Raw genomic sequence first — 22,934 nt, 5'->3', positions numbered from 1 at the left:
GGGGCGAGCCTGTGGTTGGAAGGAGAAGGGAGCCGTCACTGGTTGGCACGGGCACGTGGGGGTGGGGGGAGCCTGGGTCACGGGGAGCAGAGTGCAGGGTGCAGGAGGGGCACCCGAGGGATGGCCCTGCTCTTCTGGCTGCTCACTCCCTGGTCCGGAAGCCTCTCCTCCCCTTGAGCCTCTTTACCTGGGGGTCTTCCCACGCCCCCACCCTCCACCTCTGCCTCGGCTTCTCCAGCTGCGGGTCAGACCCACTAAAGGACTTTCAGCAACGCCTTTACAGAGAGTGGTTAGCACACAGGAGGCTGCGGCTGATGCTGCAGGCGCAGGATCTGACACCAGAGAGGTGGCCCGGCCCTGCGCTGGCTGGCTGGTGCCGGGGAACGTCACCAGAGGGGGGCACTAAGGGTGACCCCTGTTTCGGCAGACTGTGATCGGAGGGGCCACAGGCACGGGCGCCATCGTGGACTAGCAATGATTCATTAACCACTGTCCCTGCAGACAGACCCTCTCGCCCGCGGAGGCTGGAGTGGGCCTGGCTTTGGGTTTGTGGCTGGTTTTTGTGCATCATCTTCACCCCAAGCCCACGGGCTGATACTCGTTTGCTAAGAGTCTGGGAAGCCCACAGAGAGCTGAGCGGTGGCTGTGGAGATGGGTAAGGTGAGTGAAGGTTGTCCCGTCCGGTGTGGAGTGGCTGGGCCCTGGTGTGACAGGCCCTGCAGCCCTCACTCCTGGGCGGTGGCGGCAGGACACTGCAGGGCAGAGCCCCAGGCATCCAGACAAACAGAACGGCCTGTGCCCGCGGCCTGCGCGTGGGGGGCCCTCAGTAGCGGCGCGGAGACCGAGGCCCTACGGACGCTGCAGCGCGAGGCACCGCTCTGAGAAGCCGTCGGCAGTGCTGCGTGGCGGCGAGAGAGGATCCTAGGTAAGACGAGGCTTTCGTCCCAGCCCACGCCATCTGATCGTGAGCTACCACAGCGGGGGGAGGCCTGAGACGCCACCTGGCTCAGGGCACAGAGTGTCCTGTGCGTCTAAGACCAAATGCTGGCCGGGGCTGACAGGGACCCAGAAATCACACCCCAGGTTCAAAGCATCCAAATGAAAACGGACGCTACGCTCGCCCACACGCCGCTTCTGGACCTGTCACCAGGCGGCATTTTACAACCAGGACACAGCGTAGCCGTCTCCTTGAACAGGGGATGGCCGAGGCACCCTGCATGGAGTGTCCCCCTGGGCCGCACTAGTCTCAGTGCTTTGCCCAAATGGGCTCAATCTGCAACCATCCCTGGTGGGTAGAGGAGGAAACGGATGCACAGAGAAGTTGGGTAACTAGTCCAAGGTCACAGAGCTAGTGAGTCGTAGAGTGATCTTACAACCATGGTCTGACTCCATCAGAAAGTTCTGCACCGCCACCCGGCACAGGTGTCCCTCAGAGCAGGGAGATACCCTGTTCCCAGGAATATACCCAGAGCCAGGCCTGGGGTCCCAGTACAGTAGCCCCAAACTGGACTGTGTTGCTTCCCTACTTTGCTCCTTCTTCTCAAGACGTGGAAGTTCAAGGTGTAGAGCCAGGTCTTTGCGGCCAGAGCAGACTGGTTCACATGCTCAGCGGGTCCTGGTAGGCTGGTGCGTGTCTCTCGTTCTTGGAGGAGTCGCTCCCTCTGGGGGCGAGACTGTGGTAACTGCTCCCAGGGCTGTGAGGAGGGGCCACAGCCATTTGGGCTGTGAGCACAAGGCCAGTGTCCTCTTCGCCCGCCAGGCCCAGAAGCCATGGCTTCCCTTTCCAACAGCTTCGGGGCTGGCTCCTCGGGGCCCCACAGCTGGGTGTCCGCTGCCAGCAGACTGTACTGCTGGCCATGCAGAGGTGTCTAATGCCTGGCCCAAGCCTAAGAAGCAAGTGTGATGGATAATTCTCAGAGGACAGCAAGCAGCACCCTGCGCAGCTCTGCCAGCGCCTCGGTGCTGCTGTAGGCCGTGCCCTCTGGTCAGGGATGGGCCACCTGGGGGCGCAGCAGACCGTCTGTCACAGCGGTGAGTGCCAGCTGGGTCTCCTGTGGCTCCCTGGCTGGCACTTGTCATCGCTGGCGATGCTGGAAGAGCCCTGTCCCGGAGGAAACAGCTGTCACTGAGTGGCCCGTCCTCCTCCATGGGCGTTGGTCTGGGCAGGCCGCTCTGGCGCTCAGAGGTGCTGCCTGGAGGCCAGCACAGCCGCCTGCAGGCTCAGCCTGGTGGTCTCCAAGGGCATTTCTGACGGCGAAGCAAGCGGCCCTTGCTCAGTCCTTGGCACTAAGTGAGGTCCCTGCGCCCCTGAACTGCACAAGACGCATCAGTAGCAGAACAGACGCCCCTCCAGCTCCCTCCCTCCCTCTCCACCGGAGTCTGTGTCCTTGTTGATGTGATTTTCCTGCAAACCTGCCCTCCATCTGTTTTCCCTGCATTGAGGCCCTTCCATGCACACTCATCAGTGACACACCCAGGCCCTAGACACATGTGCACACACCTGCATGCACACACATGTGCAGCACATGCTCATGCTGTCCCTTAGTTCTGCCTTAAAATACGTGTGACAGCCTCCTGCAGTTCCTCCACTGCCCACTGTGCAGTAGGCCCGCGTGCTCATCTCACAATGCACAGACCCTGTACTTGTCTAGGGAACATCAGCAGTTCATTTTCCCATCAGCTAAAAAGTATTTTTTAAAAATGTTAGTTATAGTTGACATACAACATTATATTAGTTTCAGGTTTACCACCCTGTGATTAGACATTATATAATTTACAAAGCGAACATACCAATAAATCTAGTACCCATCTGACACCATGCATAGTTTCTACAATCTTAGGGACCATATTCCCTATGCTTTACACCCCCATGACCATTTTGTAACTACCAATTTGTGCTTCTTAATCCCTTCACCTTTTTCACCAATCCCAACACCCCTCTTACCTGGCAACCATCAAAATGTTCTCTGGACCTATGAGTCTGTTTCTGTTCTGCTTATTCATTTATTTTGTGTTTTAGATTCCACGTATAAGTGAAATCACCAGGCGTTTGTCTTTCTCTGTCTGACTTATTGCACTCAGCACAACACCCTCCATGTCCGTCCATGTTGTTGGACATGGTAAGGCTTCTTTCTTTTGCTGGCTGAGTCATATTCCATTATATATATCCTTTATCCATTCCTTTATTGATGGACACTTAAGTTGTTTCCATATCTTGACTATTATAAATAATTCTGAAATAAACATATGGATAATTATGTCTTTTTATCTTAGTGTTTTGGGTTTATTCAAATAAATACCTATAGTTACGATTGCTGGGTCTCTGTCTCTTGTATATAGCCTTTGTTTAAAGTCTATTTTGTCTGGTATAGGTATTGTTACCCTCAGCTTTTTCCTTTTGTTTCCATTTTCATGAAATATATTTTTCCATCCCTTTACTTTTAGTCTGTGTGTGTATTTCAATCTGAAGTGAGTCTCATGTAGATGGCATATGTAAGGGTCTTGTTTTGTTATCTATTCAGTCACTGTATGTCTTTGATTGGAGCATTTAATCCATTTGTATTTAAAGTAATTATTGATAGATATGTATTTATTGCAATTGTATCATTCATTTCTTTTATAGTTTGTTGTTGTTCTTCCAAAAGAAGACCTTTTAACATTTCTTTTTGTTTTTTAAATATATTTTTATTGATTTTAGAGAGGAAGGGAGAGGGTGAGAGAGATAGAAACATCAGTGATGAGAGAGAATCATTGGTTGGCCTCCTCCTGCATGCCCCCTACTGGAAGATTGAACCTGAAACCCAGGCATGTGCCCTTGACCAGAATTGAACCCAGGACCCTTCAGTCCACAGGCTGACGTTCTATACACTGAACCAAACCAGCTAGGGCTTAACATTTCTTGTAATACTGATTTGGTGGTGAAAACTCCTTTAGCTTTTTCTTGTCTGGGAAGCTCTTTATCTGTCATTTGATTCTAAATGATAGCTTTGCTGGAAAGAGTAATCTTGGTTGTAGGTCTTTGCTTTTCATCACTTTGATATGCCAATCCCTTCTGGCCTGCAAAGTTTCTATTGAGAAATCAGCTGGAAGTCTTATGGGCACTCCCTTGTAGGTGACTAACTGCTTTTCTCTTGCTGCATTTAAGATTTTTCTCTTTGTCTTTGACATTTGGCATTTTAATTATGATGTGTCTTGGTGTGGGCCTGTTTAGGTTCATCTTGTTTGGGACTCTATGCTTCCTGGACTTGTATGTATATTTCCTTCACCAGGTTAGGGAAGTTTTCTGTTATTATCTTTCCCAAATAGGTTTTCAATTTCTTGCTCTCTCTCTCTCTCTCTCTCCTTCTTCCAGCAACCTCATAATGCTTCAAGTTTCCCCAGAGCCTCCCTACACTTTCCTCATTTTCTTTTTGGATTCTTTTTTCTTTTTGCTGTTCTGATTGGGTATTTTTTGCTTCCATCTCTTCCAAATCTGTGATTCCCTGTAATGTATTCTTCATTTAGTTAGTGTATCATTCATTTTTGACTGGTTTCTTTTTATGTTTTCTATCTTCATTTTTATGTTACCTATCTCTCTGTGGAAGCTCTCACTAAGTTCCTCTACTCTTCCCTTAAGATCACTGAGCATCCTTATAACCAGTGTTTTGAACTCTGCATCTGGTAGATTTCTTGTCTCCATTTTGTTTAGTTCCTTTTCTGGAGATTTTTTCTCTTCTTTCATTTGCGACATATTTCTTTGTCCCCTCATTTTGGCTGCCTCCCTGTGTTTGTTTCAACGTGTTATGTAGAGGTGCCATGTCTCCCGGTGGCACAGCCTCCCCAGTCACCTGAGTAGGGCACTCCAGGTGTCCCCCCCTCCATGTGGGAGGTGTGTGCCCTCTTGTGAGCTTTGATTGCTATTGGCAATCTTGACCAGAAGCTCATTTTCATGTCATCATTTTTGGACTTTTATTCCATTATACTCTCCTGTAAGTATTTTTTAAAATAATTATCCTTTTGCTCCTATCCTTAGTGCTTCGTAGTTATTCATTATTTTTGCTCCCTCATAGTAAACTGTTAGACATTTCCAGAAGGTTTTGTTTTCTCAATACACCCATGGTTTGGAAATACTGTCAATGGGAGGGATTTGCCCTATGCCAGTTGGTTGTGAGGACTAGCCTGACCACTGTGGAGGATCAATTGTGCAGAGTCCAACTCCATGGAACAGGACTCACTTCAGCAGGTTCAGTTACCCGCTGAGTCCATTCCTTCAGTGTGTTGCTTGTGGAGGTGGTTGGGTGGTTGATGTGGTCCGAAGCAGCCCACTGGGTGCACTGGCACTGGGACCTCCCAGGAGGTGCAGCCAAGGTCACCTGCTGCCTGTGTCACCTCCAGCATGAGCTACAAAGTGATCTGCAAATGGCGGCTACTTGTGCTGGGTTTGGAGGTGCCCAGGAGAGGTCAGGCTCCAAACCAAGGCCAGCTGCCACAGTGCCAGGCCTGGAGCCACTTAGTGAGAGGTATGGGTACACAGAGGCCAGATGCTGTTTGTTTGAGTGATTTTAGGAATGTCGGCAGCATGCTCCAAGCCAGGACATTTATATGGAAAAGCCACTGGAGGGGGCTTGGCCCAGGAGTTGGGTGGGGCAAAGTCTCAGGGAGTCCCAGAGCAGAGCCAATAGTTGAGCCAGGTTGATGGAGGCTCGGATGTGGCACCTGCCTGCAGGGAGAGGGCTCAGCACAGGAACAATGGCCCCTGCACTTCTGTCTGGGGTCTGGGAGAAAGCTGCTCCCTCCGAGCACTTGCCCTGATGTTGGACAATTTAGTTCCTCCACGTAGGACAATTTAGTACCTTTCGAGCTGGAGCTCAGAGGGAGTGAGTCCAAGTAAAGATTGTGTGGCCCTTTAAGAGGAACAGCTGGGACTCTGGCTGTCTCCTGCTCACTCAGGCTCAATCCCCACTGGTTTTCATAAACAGAAGTTATTAGGATTTCTATTCCAGGCACTAGAACCCCGGGGAGGGGCGGGCTGGTGTTTAGCTGGGGATTCCTTGCTCCTCAGGAGGTCTCTACAGCTGACAGACTGCCCCAGTTTCTGACTGCTGCACATGGGTGTGAGACCAGCCCATTCAGGGTCTTTCCCCTTGTCCCAGTCTCAACGTGGCTTGTTCTTTATATCTTTAGCAGTAGGACTTCCGTAGAGCTAGATTACAGGCAGTTCTGAATGATGGTTGGTCTGTAGTTTAGCTGTAATTTTTATGTGATTGTGGGAGGATGCGAGTACCACGTTTATCTATGCCACCAACTTGAGCGAAGCTCATTTTCCCATCATTATTGCACTTGCATTCCATTATACTATCCTCAGTATTTCATGAGTAACTATCCCCTCGATCCTGCCCTTAGTGCTTCTTAGTTTTCATAATTTCTGCTTCCTCACAGTAAACTGCTAGATGTTCCCAGAAAGTTTCAAACTTTTAATAATCCATGCTTTGAAAATACTGTCACCTTTGCCCAGAACATCTTTTATTCCTCTTTTCTATGTGTCAATTTTTACATTCTCTTTACCTGCTAGCCCTCTATCTTTGTCCTCACCCCAATCTCATCGCCACCTGGAGATTTCACATCATGTTCTGAGGACTCTAAGCTTACTCCCAGGATGTATTTGCACAATGGTTTCCATTGTCAGTTTTCTTGTTAACTCCCCTCGCTTGCCTAGGGGCTGCTTACCATTACAGTGGGTCCTGTCCTCTGCTTTTGGATCAAGCAGCCCTGACTGGGAAGACAGGTCTTTTACTTGCTGCTTCTGTAACCTTCTATCCGTTACTTCATCTCCTTTAGCCTTCATTTCTTCATCTGTAAAACGGGGTGATACTAATAACTTCATGAAAAAGTATGGCCATGGTTAAATGAAGCAATACAAACCCAATATTAGCCGTGTCTGGGAGTTAGCATTATTGCAGCTTCCTTCCAGCATAGCCAGGGACTGCCTGCTGAGGAGCTGACATAACAGAGGGGCTCAGTCAGACACATGAAGAAGGAGGGGAGGGAGGGGAGGGTGGTGAAAACAAAAGCCAGCTGGAAGAGAAGCTCCGGCTGGGCTGCGGGTGTCTCTGGAGCGGCCCTGCCAGGAGGCAGTGATGGCACCTTCAGGCCTCCCGGAGGCTGCTGCTCTGATTTGCATTTTGGTCACATTTACGTAGCCTCATAATGATGGATTCGGAGCCTCAGCACTGAAACATTGAAAGTTAATGGTGCATCCTGCTTTTTTATTGGTTTGTGGCACCAAATATTTGTGGGTATTGAGCGCTGGGAGCCAGCTGTGTTCTTGGCATGGAGGTGCTGCTGGCTGGCAAGAAGGATATTAGAGAAACACGTGCTCTCAATGGCCACTCCAATGGCTAACTCACCCCCTGCGCCCTTTATATGACCACTTCCCCCATCATTTTCCATAACCCTATTCTGCTTTATCAAGCTCCATTGCACTGCTGACCACTGACTATATGACGCCAGGCCACATCTGACCTACAGCCCATTTTCCTCCAGCCTGAAAGCTACAACTTTTTCTTTGTTGAAAGATGTCTAAAGTGCTTCAACTAGAAAACACACAGAAAACCATGAAATATGCAACAGAAGAGTATATGGCTCTCATTACCCACATAGGTACAGTCTGTACCTTTCCAGAAAGTTTGCTGAGGTCACATAACTGTTGTGTTTAGTGTTGTTGTTGTTCATGTTTGTTTCTCTGTCCCCACCTCCGCCAGGTAAACTCCACCAGAGTAGGAGTTCCTTGCTGTTCATGCTGTATCCTTCGATCCAGAACACCAGCAAACGCTCAGGAAATATGCCTTCTTTAATGAATGGATGGATGGAAGGATGGATGGATGGATGGATGGATGGATGGATGGATGGATGGATGGATGATTGGATGGATGGATGGGAGGAATGAAGGAAGAAAGGAAGGGTGAATGACTCTGGGAAGCCTCTCAGAGTGCAAGGTTGAACTTGCTTCTTGCAGTGTCTGAGCCTTCACCTGAGGTCCTGTCCTCTGTGAAGAGCCTGGGTCTGGGGAAGGAGAGAATGGGAAATGTGGCCAACCTCAGGGTGGGGTACAGTGCGTGGGAGAAATATCAGAGGGGGCACAGGCACGGGGGCCAGGGAGATGGCAGCGCTGTACCCCACGCTCCTGTAAGCAGGCTGTGGAGATGCAGCCAGGCAGTCCCCACTGGTCTGTGCAGCAGCAGTGCCTGTGGAGTTGGACACGAGAGGAGAAAAGTGGACGCTGGAGGACAGCAAAGGCATCTGGGGCTGAGTTAAGGCCGGTGATAGCAGAGATGAGCACCCCACCCATGCCTTTGGCTACTCCACGACTTTCTTTTCTCTTTAAGGGTGAATAATAGGGCTTTGGGACTTAACCTTATCAGAGCCATGATTGTGGCAACCCTGCAGTTGTTGAAATCTGTTTTACATAGAATGTGTATTGATTCTGCTCTTGTGGCAAGTGTATTTATCTCCATTGCCAATGTAAATATTTCTGCAACATGCAAAGATATATTTATAAATTCTGTAGTATTGATTTTTCTCACATTGCAAACACATTTATCTCTTTGTTACTGAAAATGTATCTGGGAAATAGTAAGACTGATTTAAGGAGAAAGGTATGAGGAGGGAGGGAGGGGTTCTAAGCTAGACAGACTGTCCTTGGCCACAGCTGAAGGAGACCATGTGGGTCTACCAGAAGGTGCATATTTAACTGGAGGAACCACTCTCAGAGGCAAGGCATGCTTACAAAGTCCTTTGGCAAAGCAGTCCGATGTGCTCAGAGGAGTCAGCTATGTGTTCATTAAGAGACCCCCCAGGATCAGCAGTCCAGGGCAAGAGATTCAGAGAAGCAGCTCCCATTGGTCCCAAACCCAGTTTCAGTTAATGTCCCTTTGAGTGACAGGTATTGGCTGTAAAGGATACTGGGAGGGGAGGCTGAACTTTGCCCTGGGAGGATGCCAGCACCAAACATGACCAAGGGGTGAAGGAGAGACAGACAGCAGACCACAGAGATGAAAAGTACGCTATGGAACGCCTGCACTGCACCTTGACACCTGATCAGTGAATCCAGACCAGGTGGACGCCTGGGGAGTGATGTTCTTACTTTTGTGTTCCTTCTTTTATTTTTTTTCCATCACCATTTATCCACCCCACACCCCTTCCACTCCTTCCCCCCAGCAGCCCCCACACTGTTGTCCATGTCCATGAGTTCTTTCTCTTTTTTTTCTTTTTTGCTCAATCCCTCCTCTCCCACCCTCCCAACATTGCCCCATCAGAGCTGTCTGCCTGCTCTCTCTCTATGAGTCTGTTTCTATTTTGGTTGGCATTTCAGTTTGTTTATTAAATTCCGTATCTGAGTGAAATTATGTGGTACTTGTCTTCCTCTGACTGGCTTATTTCTCTTAGCATAGTACTCTCCAGGTCTATCCATGCGGTTGCAAAGGGTAAAATTTATTCGTTTTTACAGCCTAGTAGTATTCCATTGTGTAAATGTCCCATAGCTATTTTATTTACTCATCTACTGATGGGCCCTGGGCTGATTCCAGATCTTAACTCCTGTAAATAATGCTGCAATGAAATAGGGGTGCATATAGTCTTTTGAATTAGTGTTTCGGGTTTCCCAGAAGTGTAATTGCTAGGTCATAAGGCAGATCCATTGTTAATTTTTTGAGGTACCTCCATACTGTTTTCCACAGTGCCTGCACCAGTCTGCATTCCTACCAGCAGTGCACAAGGGTTCCCGTTTTTCCACATCTTCACCAGCACTCGTTTGTTGATTCATTAATGATAGCCATTCTGAGTGTGAGGTGATATCCCATTATGGTTTTAATTTGCATCTCTCTGATGATAGTGACATTGAGCATCTTTTCATGTGTCTATTGGCCTGTATGTCCTCTTTGGAGAAGTATCTACTCAGGTCCTTTGCCTATTTTTTAATTGGATTCTTTTTTATGTTGAGTTTTATAAGTTCTTTATACATTTTGGATATTAACCCCTTATCAGATGTGTCATTGGCAAATACGTTCTCTCATTCAGGTGTTGTCTTTTCATTCTGTTGGCAGTTTACTTTGCTGTACAAAAACTTCTTAATTTGAGGTCGTCCCATTTGTTTATTCTGTCTTTTGTTTCCTTTGCCCTAGGAGATTTACCAGAAAAAGTATTGCTACAGAGGGCTGTGAAAACAAGATTTTATGGCCTGTTTTCTTCTAGGATTTTTATAACTTCTAGTTTAACATTTAAGTATTTATTCCATTTTTAGTTTATTCTTGTGTGTGGAGTAAGGAGATGGTCTAGTTTCATTGTTTTGCACATATCTGTCCAATTTTTCCAATGCCATTTATTGAATAAACTGCCTTTACCTCATTGTATGTTTTTACCTCCTTTGTCAAATATTAATGGACGATAAAGGTGTGGGTTTATTTCCAGGATCTCTTATTCTGTTCCATTGATTTATGTATTTTTCATGTCAGTACAAGCCTGTTTTGTTTACTCTGACCTTGTAGTACAGTTTGATATCAGGTTGTATGATTCTTCCAACTTTTTTTTTCCCCTTTCAAGATCACTGTATCTATTCTGGGTCTTTTGTGGTTCCAAATAAATTTTTGGAATATTGTATATGTTCTGGTTCTGTGAAATATGCCATTGGCATCTTGATAGGAATTGTGTTGAATCTATAGATTGCTTTGGGTAGTATGGACATTTTAATTATGTTAATTCTTCCTTTCCATGAACATGGTATATGCTTCCATTTATTTGTATCTTCAATTTCTCTCTTCAGTGTCTTGTAATTTTCTGAATACAGGTCTTTTACATCCTTAGTTAACTTTATCCCTAGTTATTTTGTTCTTTTTGAAGCAATTATAAATAGGATTGTTTTTTAATTTCCATTTTTGATAGTTTATTATTGGTGTATAAAAATGCAACTGATTTCTGGATATTTATATTGTATCCTGCTACTTTACTGAATTCATTTATCAGTTTTAGTAGTTTTATTGGTGGAATCTTTAGGATTTTCTACATACAGTATCATGTCATCTGCAAATAATGACAGTTTTACTTCTTCCTTTCCAATTTGGGTGCCTTTTATTTCTTCTGCTTGTCTGATTTTTCTGGCTAGGACTTCCAATACTATCTATACTAATAAAAGGGTAATATGCTAATTAGAGTGGATGTCGTCTGGACATCCTTCCAGACAAAGCCCCAGTGGCTGCCTGAAGCTCAGGCAAGCCGTGGATGGCGGCTGTCACTGCGAGGGCAGGCCTAAGGTTCTGGCAAGCCACGGATGGCGGCTGCTGCTGCCAGGGCTGGCCCGAGGCTCAGGCAGCCAAGGCGGCAACAGTGGCAGCAGCAACAGTGGCAGCAGCAGAGGCATGATGGGGGTTTCGCCCTTCCCTGATCAGCCTGGGCGCCTCCCACAGAGGGAGGCTAGAGGCAGCAGCAGCAGCGAGGGGGTGATGGGGGTGGTGCCTTCTCCTGATCAGCTGGTCGCCTCCCGCAGAGGAAGGCCAGACTACAGCTTAGGTCCGCCCTCCAGTGCACAAATTTTCATGCACCGGGCCTCTAGTGTTAAATAAGAGTGGTGAAAGCAGACAACTCTGTCTTGTTCCTGATCTTAAGGGGAATGCTTATATTTTTTGCCCATTGAGTATGATGTTGGCTATAGGTTTGTCATATATGGTCTTTATTATGTTGGGAAATACTTCCTCTATTCTCACTTTGCTGAGTTTTTATCATAAATAGTTGCTGGATTTTATCAAATGCCATTTCTGAATCTATTGATGTGATTATGTGATTTTTATCCTCCATTTTGTTTATGTGGTGTATAACGTTTACTGATTTGTGAATATTATACCAGCCTTGCATCCCTGGAATAAATCCCACTTGGTCATAGTGTATGATCTTTCTAATGTATTATTGGATCCAATTTGCTAATATTTTGTTGAGGATTTTAGCTTCTGTGTTCATCAGGGATATTGGCTTATAATTTTCTGTCTTTGTAGTGTCTTTATCTGGCTTTGGAATTAGGATAATCCTGGCCCCATAAAATTAGCTCGGGAGTCTTCTTTTCTCTTGAATTTTTTGGAATAGTTTGAGAAGGATAGGTGTTAGTTCTTCTTTGAATCTTTGGTAAAATTCACCTGTAAAGCCATCAGGGCTTTTGTTTGTTTAGAAGTTTTTTGATTACTGCTTTAATTTCTCTAGTTGTAATCTGTTTATTACAATTCTCTGATTCTTCTTGATTTAGTTTTGGAAGATTGTATGTTTCTAAGAATTTGTCCATTTCTCTCAGGTTCTCCAATTTGTTGGCCTGTTCATAATACTTTCTTACAATCCTTTGTATTTCTTTGGTGTCAGTTGTTACTTCTTTTTCATTTCTGATTTCATTTATTTGGGTCCGCTCGCTTTTTTTGTTTATGAGTCTGGTTAAAGGTTTGTCAATCTTATTTATCTTTTCAGAGAACCTGCTCTTGGTTTCATCGATCTTTTGTATTGTTTTTTTAGACTCTATTTTGTTTATTTCTGCTCTGATCTTATTTTTTTCCTTCATTCTACTCGCTGGTGCTGATGCTTTTAAAGATATCTTCCATAGCAGCTTTCCTCGCCCAGATGCTCACTACTTCCTTAGGGAGGCCTCTGCTACGGAGTCACCATGATGATCCACTGAGCAAGGGTCCAGATTGCATCTCAGGGAAGTTCGATGTCCCATGCACATCCTGGGTTCAGACTTTCTCAGATCTTCAATTTGGGCATCCTAAGGTGACTAGATTGGTTGCTATAGTGAATCATTGGCTTGTACCTTGGCAACAAGATGGAGACACAATCTACCACAGGCATCTTACTAGCTGGGCCGATGCCATGAGCCTGCAAGCCCTGGAAATGTGCTGCCTTCCCACAATTGCTTCCATCCAGGTGTGAACACCTGGGTGCTGTCACCCATCTCTCCTCACATGGCTTCTCGGCTTCAACCATTGCAATACCTTGTTGATGGCCTAACAGGGGAGCTGGCATTTATTAAATACTGACTGCATGCCGGGTATATGTCTGTGATCTTTGACCTTCACCAGTCCTGTGAGAAAGATATGCATCAAGAAAAGTAAGACCTCGGACATTAGATGGCTGGCCTCAGTGAGTGGTCATGGACTTGCACCTGCATCAGAATCACCTGGAGGGCTGTGAAAGCAAACGGCTGAGTGCCACCCCAAGGTTTCTGCTTCAGTAGATCTGAGGTGGGGCCCCAGAATTTGCATTTCTTAGAAGGTCCCCGGCGGTGCTGATGCCTGAAGTCCACTCTGAGAATGACTGGTCTACCTCAAACACTGCACTGTTCAGAGTTAGGGTTCACCTCACAGTCTGTCTGATTCCAGACCTGCGTGTTTTAGCTGAGTGCCTTCTCCCAAATGAGCCATGTTTCTTCATGTCAGGGCCTCCTCAGGCAATGTCTGCTCTTCCCACAACACTCTAGCCCTTGGCCCTCCAGCTGGCTACCTCCCCAGCCCTTGTGCCTGGCTTACTGTTTCCTCTCTAGGAAGTCTTTCTTCTTTTCAGGAGCTGACAGCCCTCTGAGCTCCCAGGGCCTGAAGAATGCCACTCTAGTCTCTCATTGTGCGGCCACTTCTCTGCCCACCGCCCCACACTGTGGACCCCTTGGAGGTGCCCAGCATCCAGTCCTTGCTGTATGTGCCGCTGAGTTCTACCTAGTAGGTTAGCTGTTCTGAAGTGGATTCTGATGCAGGTGCAAGTCCATGACCACTGCTGGTGGAACAACTGTTGGAATGGCCTCGGCTAGTTGCACCAGGCACCGTAGGCTCACAGAAGCCCCACCGCTGAGGAGCGGCTCTTCATTTCCCGGGGGTGCTCTCTAGCGGGCCCTGCTGAAGAGCCTACACTGACAAACAGGCTAGCGTAAGTGTGCTGCCAGGGCCGCTTCTCGGGGCCGGTGGCCCCCCTGGTGTGGACGGGCGTCCTGTCTGACGCGGGCGCCTGCTTTCTGCTGGCTGCCCGTGTGGGCTTGGAGCCGGGGTGATAGTCCTCCCCCTGTGTCCCTTCCAAATTTACACCCCGACGAGAGGGTGTGCCCAGGAAGATGGCTGACTCGGGGTGTGAATAGCTGGGCTCCCTGATCAGACCTCCAAATGGCTTTCTGTAGGTGTGTCCACTGAGATGGGTGGCAGTGCCCGGTGTGTGCTGGGCACGTTGGTGAGCTGGAGATTTTCCTTGAGAGAGGAAGCTGCATTTGAGATGGGAGAGCCCTCCCTGCAGACTAAAGGTCATGGAGCGGATGGGTGGAGGCCTGGGCCGACCACCGGCTGGCAGAGAGAAGCTGGAGGGGCATTTTGCGGTGGGAACGCTGAGCTCAGACAGCAGGGGTGTGAGGCAGCCTCTTTGTCATCCAGAGGTGCTCGCCGAAGCTCTGGGCAGCTCACCATTGCCAACACGTGTCCGGAGGAGAGAGCCTCTCTCCTTTCAGAGGCGGGAGGAGCCGGTGCTGAGCGCCTGGAGGCTGCACCCGTACGTACCCGCCCGTGGAAACGCAGAGCAGCCCGGTCTACCGGCACCTGCGTCAGCCGTCCTGGTGCTTCCCGCCCATCAGAGCCTGGCTGTGTCTGTGTTGCCATGGCAAACATAAACACATGTGTAAATGTTCCTCCTTCACAGGCAACTACGGCGGAGGTATAGCCTGCAGGCCCTGCAGGCAAAGGAGCATCTTGCTTCAATTAGATAAAATAATGGGCGATAATTGGAAAGATTTCTTCATCAGATTTGTGATTTTGTGCTCCCTTTCATCCGTGATGCATTGAAATGAATGCTGAGCTCTGGGCCTGGGCTGCGTCAGGGCCTGCAGAAGCACAGAGCGGCCACAGAGCAAGCGACGTCCTTGGCTGTGAGGCTGGGTGAGCCCGGCCACGCTGGGGGCAGGAGACACCCAGCCTCAGTCCTCAGGGCCACACTCCACGGAGGACACACCAGCAGTGCCGGTGCCCAGCGCTGGCTCACGCCACGCATGGATCTGCGTGGGGCACTGCTGCTCTGGGGCTGAGCACACCACCTCATTTCATGGCCACGGTAGCCAGCCACGGCGGCTCTGCTTCTGACCTTACTTTTAAAAGGTTTGAAAACTGAGGCACAGACTTTAGCGCACTTGCCAGGCCGCCGGGTTGTGAGGGGCGCTGGGGCAGGGGAGGCCTGGCCGCCGGGTTGTGAGGGGCGCTGGGGCAGGGGAGGCCTGGCCTCGGACCCACCTGCCCTCACTGGGCTGTGTGCTGCCTCTGAAGCCAGCAGAGCTCAGAGTGGCCCAGGGAGGTGGGCACAGCCGGGGCTCCACGGGGAGAGTGGCAGCTGGGTCTTCAAGAGGTTCATGGCAGCAGAAGCCAGAAGCAAGGGAATGGGTGGATGAGTGAGATAAGGGATCCCAGGGAGAGGGGCACTGGGGCCTGGGGCCCGGGACAGGGACCTGGATGGGGACTTCTCATTTTAGCATTGGCTCCGGGTTGTGGAGGGGCCCCGGCGGAGATGAGGCCGGGGAGGAGGGTTGTGAAGGTCAGGTGAGAAGTCTGGTCTCACTGGAACTATGACTCAGTGAGGGGGGGATGGTGTTCGGTTGATGAAAAGGACACAGGTTTCCAGAAGAGACATGAGGACAGGGTGAGCGACTGGAGCTCAGGAAGAGGCTCCTCCCCACGGAGGCCTTCGTTCCCTGTCCTTCTGTTTTGTGTGCGACATTCTCGCAGCACACTGAGCCAGGGCGCAGCTCGCACAGCTGAGCGGGGTGCCCACTGGCCGGGATGCATCTCACCCAAGCCTTCCTCCTCTGCTGGCCTGGGCACCCCCGGGGTTTCCTGGGACACGCCCTTCCTCACAGTGCTCCTGGCCTGAGCTGCCGGCTTCTCCTCCATGGACAGCGACCCGAGGCCCTCAGAAGTGTTTTGTTTTATCTTTGCCATCTTTTCAATAATTGTCAACACTTAAAAATCAAGTGATCTCATAGGAAAGCCCAGATTTATCTCTTTATTGAAAAACAAAGTGGCCGGAGATGCTCAGAGGGTGACAGTGGGTGGACCTCGGCCCCGCTGCCCGCTGCGGAGGGCCCGCCTCTAAACTGGCATACTCCAGCTCCGGGCTCCAGGCCAGTGGCTGTCCTCAACCTCGTCAGCTGCCTTCTTCCCTGTGCCCTGGGTGTGGGTGGAGAGCGCCAGTACCCGCCTCTCCCTGCGCTGAGGCTCACTTGGAGGTCGTCTCCGCGAGTCTCCACAGCTGGACTCCGAGCTCCTGGAGGGCAGGGTCATGACCTGCTCATCCTTTGTCCCTTGAGCTCAGCACAGGCCCTGGTCTGAGGTGCTCAGAACTTTACTGAATTAATCTTCACCGAGGAAACAACTTCGGTAGAATGCGTCCTTGGCAAGTCTCGCCCTGGGCTGAGGGATCTGTGCTGCTGGGGTGGGGTGAGCAGTGTGGGTCAGGGCCACCGCTGGGCTCGGACCTCAGGAGGCCTCGCAGCCCATGTTTGGCCCTTCAGTGGGCAGCCTGGGCCCGTGGCTCACAGCCTGTTTGCATTTCAGGACGTTCCAGGACCTGTCCAAGCAGGTGGAGCTGCCCTACGGCACGGTGCGCGGCTCGGCTGTGTACGAGTACTTCCGGGCCAAGGGCACCAACCCCCTGGAGCAGGACAGCACGTTTGCCGAGCTCTGGCGGACCATCAGCAAGAACGGGGGCGCCGACAACTGCGTGTCCAGCCCCTCGGAAGGCATCAGGAAGGTAGGCAGGAGCGGCCCCCAGCCTGCGGGTGCTGTGGGCGCGGTCACCTCTTTGAACAGCCCTGTCACTGCAGAGCTTCCACCTCCAGCAGGTAGATTGGCATTTTTACCAGCACGTGGCTGCCACGTGGGACACACGTGTTTCCTGGGTAGACGCACATTCTTGGCAACACACGGAGGGGCTGCTCGTTAGGTACCAAACCGTCAGTTTTCAAGGGGTCAGCGAAGAGCAGGCGGCTTGAGCCTGAGACATGGGCCTCCTTCCTGTGGTCTCAGGATGCCGGCCCAGCGGTGCCTGCCACCAGCACGAGGACACTCAGCAAAAGAAAACGAGAGGCTAGGCGAGACGCGGAGGGAGGGAGGAGGGCGCGCGTGGGTCTGCCGGTGGCGAAGGTTGTGCCAGGGAGACGGTGGTGAGGGCATCGGGCCGAGGGTGCAGGCTGTGTTGGGGGAAACCAAGGTGGGGGGGGGTAAGGCTGGAAGGAGCCAGGAGAGAGGAGGGTGGAGAAAAGCCATCACATCCTTCAGGAGTGGGTTAGAATTTGCTCATTTATTTCAGGTGATTTCCTCTGTGCACTGAATTAATCATGATCATCCCATTACACAGATACAGTCAGACACTGCATCACCTCCCTTAGGGGGCGGCGCCAGGGGTTCAGGCTGCGGAGTTTGCCTTTATCCAGCACGGGCCTGGCGGTCAGTGAGGAGGAGGATGGTGAGAGGAAGGTGGTGTCAGGAGCTGCCGGTGGGGGCACCCTCTGTCCAGTGGTGCTGGCCTCTGGGGCTGCTGTCCCTGTGGTCATTAGCGAATGGTGTGAGACAGACGCGCCCCTGTGAGCAGGCGCTGGCCAGGGTGCCTCAGCACCCCTCCCTTGTACCTATGGCACCTCCCACACACATGCCACATGCCTCTCTCTCACATACACACCCTCAGGCAGACACACACACACAGTGTCACACACACACACACACACACACACACACACACCCCTGTCCAGTCTGCTTCGGTGTCTCCTCACTTCCTTCTGGTATAAGGCCCCTCTGTGTGACCAGCTCACAGGTTCTCACACTGTCACCCACACTCCCACATACTCACACTCGTGCACACACCTCTGTTCCATATCCCCAGCCACTTGCTGGCAGTTGGTCTTCCTGCAGAGCGCCGTGGCTATGCGGGGACCGTGTGGGGAACGCTCCAGGGCCACCAGGACCCACCGCCCTGCTCTTCATGATGTCAAGGGTGCTCAGAACCCTCCCAGCCCCACCCCCCAGGGGAGCCCACAGGCCCAGGGAAAGAGGCAGAGGTCTGGGTCCTGCTGTAGAGCCAGGGGCCGTTCAGGCTGAGTGTGGCTCCTGTCCAGGGGGGACACAGCAGCTGGCTCCATGCTCCTTGTGGAGTGAGAGCCCATGGGCGGCGACCTCACACTGCAGTTAGTGCAGAGTGCTCAGCCACTTCGACAGCAGCGTGTGTGGTTCTGGAGCCTGTCATCCGCCTGCCACACGTGGGTGCGGGTCCCAGCTCCGCCTGCCACACGTGGGTGCGGGTCCCAGCTCCGCCTGCCACACGTGGGTGCGGGTCCCAGCTCCGCCTGCCACACATGGGTGCGGGTCCCAGCTTCACCTGCCACAGGTGGGTGCCAGTCCCAGCTCCATGCCCACCAGCACCTGTAGCACTTTTCCCACCAGGAACCCTCAAAGTTGAGAGAGGCTGGGGCAAATCTGGGGTCTCCAGATACTTAAAACACATAAAAGTTCATGTTATGGCAGATCTTGAATATTTACATTTAACCAAGTGATACCTTAGCAAAAGTAATAAAATGCAACATAAATGGTGCTATTGCCACGCTTGCTGATTTATTAACACCTGCATAAGATGGCACTCTGATCGTCAGCTGTCGGTCTCCCCTGAACCCTGGCAGGGAGGCGTGTGCGGTAGGAGCCTCATGTGGAGATGATGAGGACAACGTTGATGTAAGGCCTCTCATTAATGTGCAGCCTGGTCCGGGTGGCCTTTGAGCATCCCCCCTGCTTCCTCATCTCTCAGAGCCATCTTCCACCCACACAGGGAACTCCCAGGGTTCATTGCAGCAGGGCTACAAAAGCACTTGTGATGAAAGAAAGGATGGCTACTTCTGACTTTATTAAACTTCTATTAACTATAAGACACTTAAAAAATAAAAAAGCACATATCACAGTGGCAGGAATATTTACAAGGCATATACCCAATACAGGATTAACATCCAGATTATATAAAGAACTTTTACAAATCAGTAAGAGAAGTTCAAACAATTTAATAGAAAAATAGGCTACAGACTTGCACAGGCCTTTCACAGAAGAGACAACACATATGGCCAATAATTATGTGAAGAGATATTCAAAATCATTAGTGATCCAGGAAATGCAAATTGAGACCATAAAGATATATCATTTTCCATCAACTAGACTCCCACAGAATAAGAGGTGGTGGGAGGGCAGGAGTGGCAGGTGGCTAATAGCTAGGAGAGTGTACTCAGTACAACCACTTTAGCAACAAGTGTGCCATTCTTTTATACAATGGAATATTTACATACCCAGGATCCGTCAGTTCCACTCCTGTGTATCCACCCAAAATAAACTTCCATATGCATCCCAGAGACAAGAAAGGCCATGGGAGCCTTGCTTATGGAGCCAGAACCCTGGAAACAATCCAACTGAGCATTAACAAGGCAAAAAAAGTAACCGGCAAATAAATGAATCCACTCGAGATCCATGTAAGAGTATGGATAAAACTTAGCAGGATAAGAATGAGTAAATGCAATTCACCTGGGTCCACTAATGGAAAATAACTTACAACATGATACCCTTTTAATAATATGTAAGATTCTCGCCCCCCCCCCCACACACACAGTGACCTGCAACCCAAGCCCGCGCTGGCGGCTGTGCAGAGGGAGCGGGAGAGCTGGGGAGGGCGGCCTGTGGGTGGACAGAAGTCAGGGTCTGTATTAGCTTTAGATTCAAGGCTGTGTTTTAAGTTTTTGGTTCTCATTATAATCAATGTTAAGTGAGTTGATTAAAAAGATGGCCATCTCTGCACAAAGGAAAGGTGTGGGAGCAGGGTGTGATGGGTGGGAGTAGCCTGGCAGCGGCGGTCACCGTCCACCGTCCGGAGCCGGGGCAGGGATTCCATCACGGCGCCCACCCCTGGAGCCCTGCTTCCTTCCAGGTCCACTCAGACAGGGACAGCACCCCCTCTGGGCTCTGATGGAGAGCAGGAAGGAATCTGTCAAGAGGGGGAAGTTTTACTGATTCATTACAAGCCTACAACATACAGGTTTTCCAACAAACCTCCCTGGCAAACAGTAAGTTTCAGTAAATACTGATTGTCTGTGAGGGAGTCACCTGTTTGCTGTCTGACTGAGCCGAGGCACACACATTGGGGAGGCAGTTGGTGCCATCAGTTAGCTGGTTACCCTCCTAGCTTCTGGGATGGAGGGACAGGGGATGGCGTCAGGGTCCCGGTCAGGCTTATCCCTGGATACTATTCTCAGGGAAGAGACCCGCTGGTCCTCAGAGATGGGAGGGGCTGCCTTCCTGCCCCTCAGCCACCTGCGCCGGTCACACCTGAGGCAAGACTAGACCAAGGGCTGGCAAATTACTGTCCACAGGCTGTCAGGCCCACCACCTGCTTTTATCAATAAAATTTTATGCCCTAACCGGTTTGGCTCAGTGGATAGAGCGTCAGCCTGCGGACTGAAAGGTCCGGGTTCGATTCTGGTCAAGGGCATGTACCTTGGTTGCGGGCACATCCTCAGTGGGAGGTGTGCAGGAGGCAGCTGATCGATGTTTCTCTCATTGATGTTTCTAGCTCTCTATCCCTCTCCCTTCCTCTCTGTTAAATATCAATAAAATATATTTTTAAAAAATAAAGTTTTATTCAAACAGCCAAAGTCATTTATTCACATGCAGTCTATGGCTGCTTTCCTGCTACTTTAGCAGATCACGAGGGCCCCACAGCCTGTTTATTTCCTGGCTTTTCCCTGGAAATCTGAGCCGTGGGTGTCCAGGAGCACTGGCCTGAGTCTCTCCTCTTCACCAGGTGGCACACCCGGCGAGCAAGGCACTGACACCCAGCTTATTCCTGGCCTGGCCTACCCCCCAGCCCCGAACCTGTCGAGCAGTCCGTGTGCCAGACACTGTGCCAGACGATCTACTACATTATTCCTTCATCCTGGACAGAACGAACTGCTCAGTATTGTCTCCCTCGTGTAGAAATGGGCTGAGCCTCAGAGACGGTGGCTGCTCCGGTCCCCTGACTCTGAGTCTCACTGTGGCCTCCCTCCAAGGCCAGGTCCTCATCTCTGCACCCCAGCGCGCCCCGCCAGGCATACTCCTATGCTTTCATTTTCCTTCCTCTTTCACATGAACTGAGCAGCACGTGCACCTGGCGCCCACGTGTGAAGCCTTAGCTCTCCCCCGACGGTCGCAACAAAGGTTCCATATTTTTGATTTCCAAACTTAAAAATATCAGTTAGAGATTTGAGATGCAGAATTGAGCTGACAAGTGATTCAAATTTATGTAATAACTTTGTAACATGAAATCAGAGTTTAATGTTGTTCATGGGATGTTGTTCTTCAGCTTTTCAACTCTACCCAGTAACGTCCGGCAGACCCGGCTTCTGTGTAGCCCAGGGCCGGCCTCCCGTCAGGCGGGTCTAATATTCAATAACATCGCCAAGCAGACTACAGTGCTCACGGTGTGAGTGTCAGCCTCCACGGCTCACGGAGCTCTCTGAGTGAACAGACCCTGAAGCTGGAGATGGCATGTTCAGAGCGTAGCTCTTGAGTCGGGCGGGCTTGCGGCAGGTGGCTCTTCACTCCCTGAGCACCACGGTGTCACAAAGCACAAACACGAAGGCGGAAGGAAATGGGCTCACACCTTATTGGCTTCCTCACTGATGTAGCCCTGGCCCCGCACCAGGCTGTGTGTGGGGATCCCCGTGAGCACTCACCTTTGTTCCAGCCCCTGGCTCGCTGCTCTGAGGCCTGGGCTGCCCCACGGCACACACTCCCCCGCTGAGTGTCAGGGACCCCTGACTGTAGGAGGGAGAGTGGTCCCAGAGGACTCGGCCTCCATGGGACTCAGCCTCCAGGGGCTCGGCCTCCGTGGGCTCAGTCTCCGTGGGACTCAGCCTCCATGGGCTCAGCCTCCGTGGGCTCAGCCTCCGGGGGAGGACAGGAACCTGGTGCCCTTCCGTGCAGTACTCTCCTTGCGGAGGGAGTGAGGGGAGGAAGCATTCTGGTCCGCGGCCTGTGGAAGAGGCTTTCCTGGGACAGCACGGGATGATCAGGAAGCTTGGCCAAGTTCATGGAAGGGACCCTGATACAGGTCTGATCGCCTAGAGACGGGCCGGATGAACTGGCCAGCCCTGCGCAGTGCCTGCAGTCCTGCTCCCTGGGACACGAACCCGTCCTCTCTCTGCAGATCGGCTTCCACGTGCCTCCTTCCTTCTTGCAGGGGATAACCACTTATCTCTACTTGCTCAAAAGGCACTTCTACCCATTTTCTAAGTTGGACAGTTCTTCTCTTTATTCATTCAGCTATTCCCTGATTCATCCACTCAAGAAATTAGTTTCAATAACTTCTGCGTAGGAGTTTGGTAATTAAGTTCCATTTTCAACCTAATTGAATCTGTGGCGTTGGTCAAGTGGCCTCCCCGTCCTGAGCTCTGTGAGAGGGAGAGCCTGCCAGAGTGCTGGGAGCGCACCAGTGCACCAAGTGGAGAGTGCCGTGTGCACACAGCGCAGGTTGGCAGCCAAAGATGCCAGCAAAGTGCCTCAGCATCTACTCTGTGTTAGGAAAAGAAGCGAATGAAAGTATGGAGACAAATATCACTTTGTCTTTTTATGAGATACTCAGCCCGGCCTGCACCCTCTCCAATCCAGGACCCCTTGGGGGATGTCCAACTGCCAGTTTAGGCCTGATCCTGCAGGGGATCAGGACATCCCTCTTGCAATCTGGGACCACTGGCTCCTAACCACTCACCTGCCTGCCTGCCTGATCGCCCCTAACCACTCTGCCAGCCTGCTTGCCCCCAACTGCCCCCCCACCGGCCTTCTGGCCCTCAACTGCCCCCCCTTGCTGGCCTGATCGCCCCCAACTGCTGCCCCCTGCCAGCTTGCTCATCC

General features: G+C 50.7%; 1 protein-coding gene across 1 annotated transcript in view; it reads left to right on the top strand.

Annotated features, from left to right (window-relative positions):
* The window catches only part of GRID1 (glutamate receptor, ionotropic, delta 1), a 625,808-nt gene that overhangs the window by 557,725 nt on the left and 45,149 nt on the right, over window positions 1-22,934 (top strand). Inside the window, exon 14 of the mRNA XM_005871153.1 lies at window positions 16,575-16,770. Within this exon, the coding sequence (XP_005871215.1) occupies window positions 16,575-16,770 (196 nt within the window). The remainder of the gene's footprint in view (window positions 1-16,574; window positions 16,771-22,934) is intronic.

Source organism: Myotis brandtii, unplaced genomic scaffold (genome assembly GCF_000412655.1).
Source record: "Myotis brandtii unplaced genomic scaffold, ASM41265v1 scaffold33, whole genome shotgun sequence".
Classification (NCBI taxonomy): Eukaryota; Metazoa; Chordata; class Mammalia; order Chiroptera; family Vespertilionidae; genus Myotis; species Myotis brandtii.
This window is presented reverse-complemented; position numbering and strand designations above follow the sequence as displayed.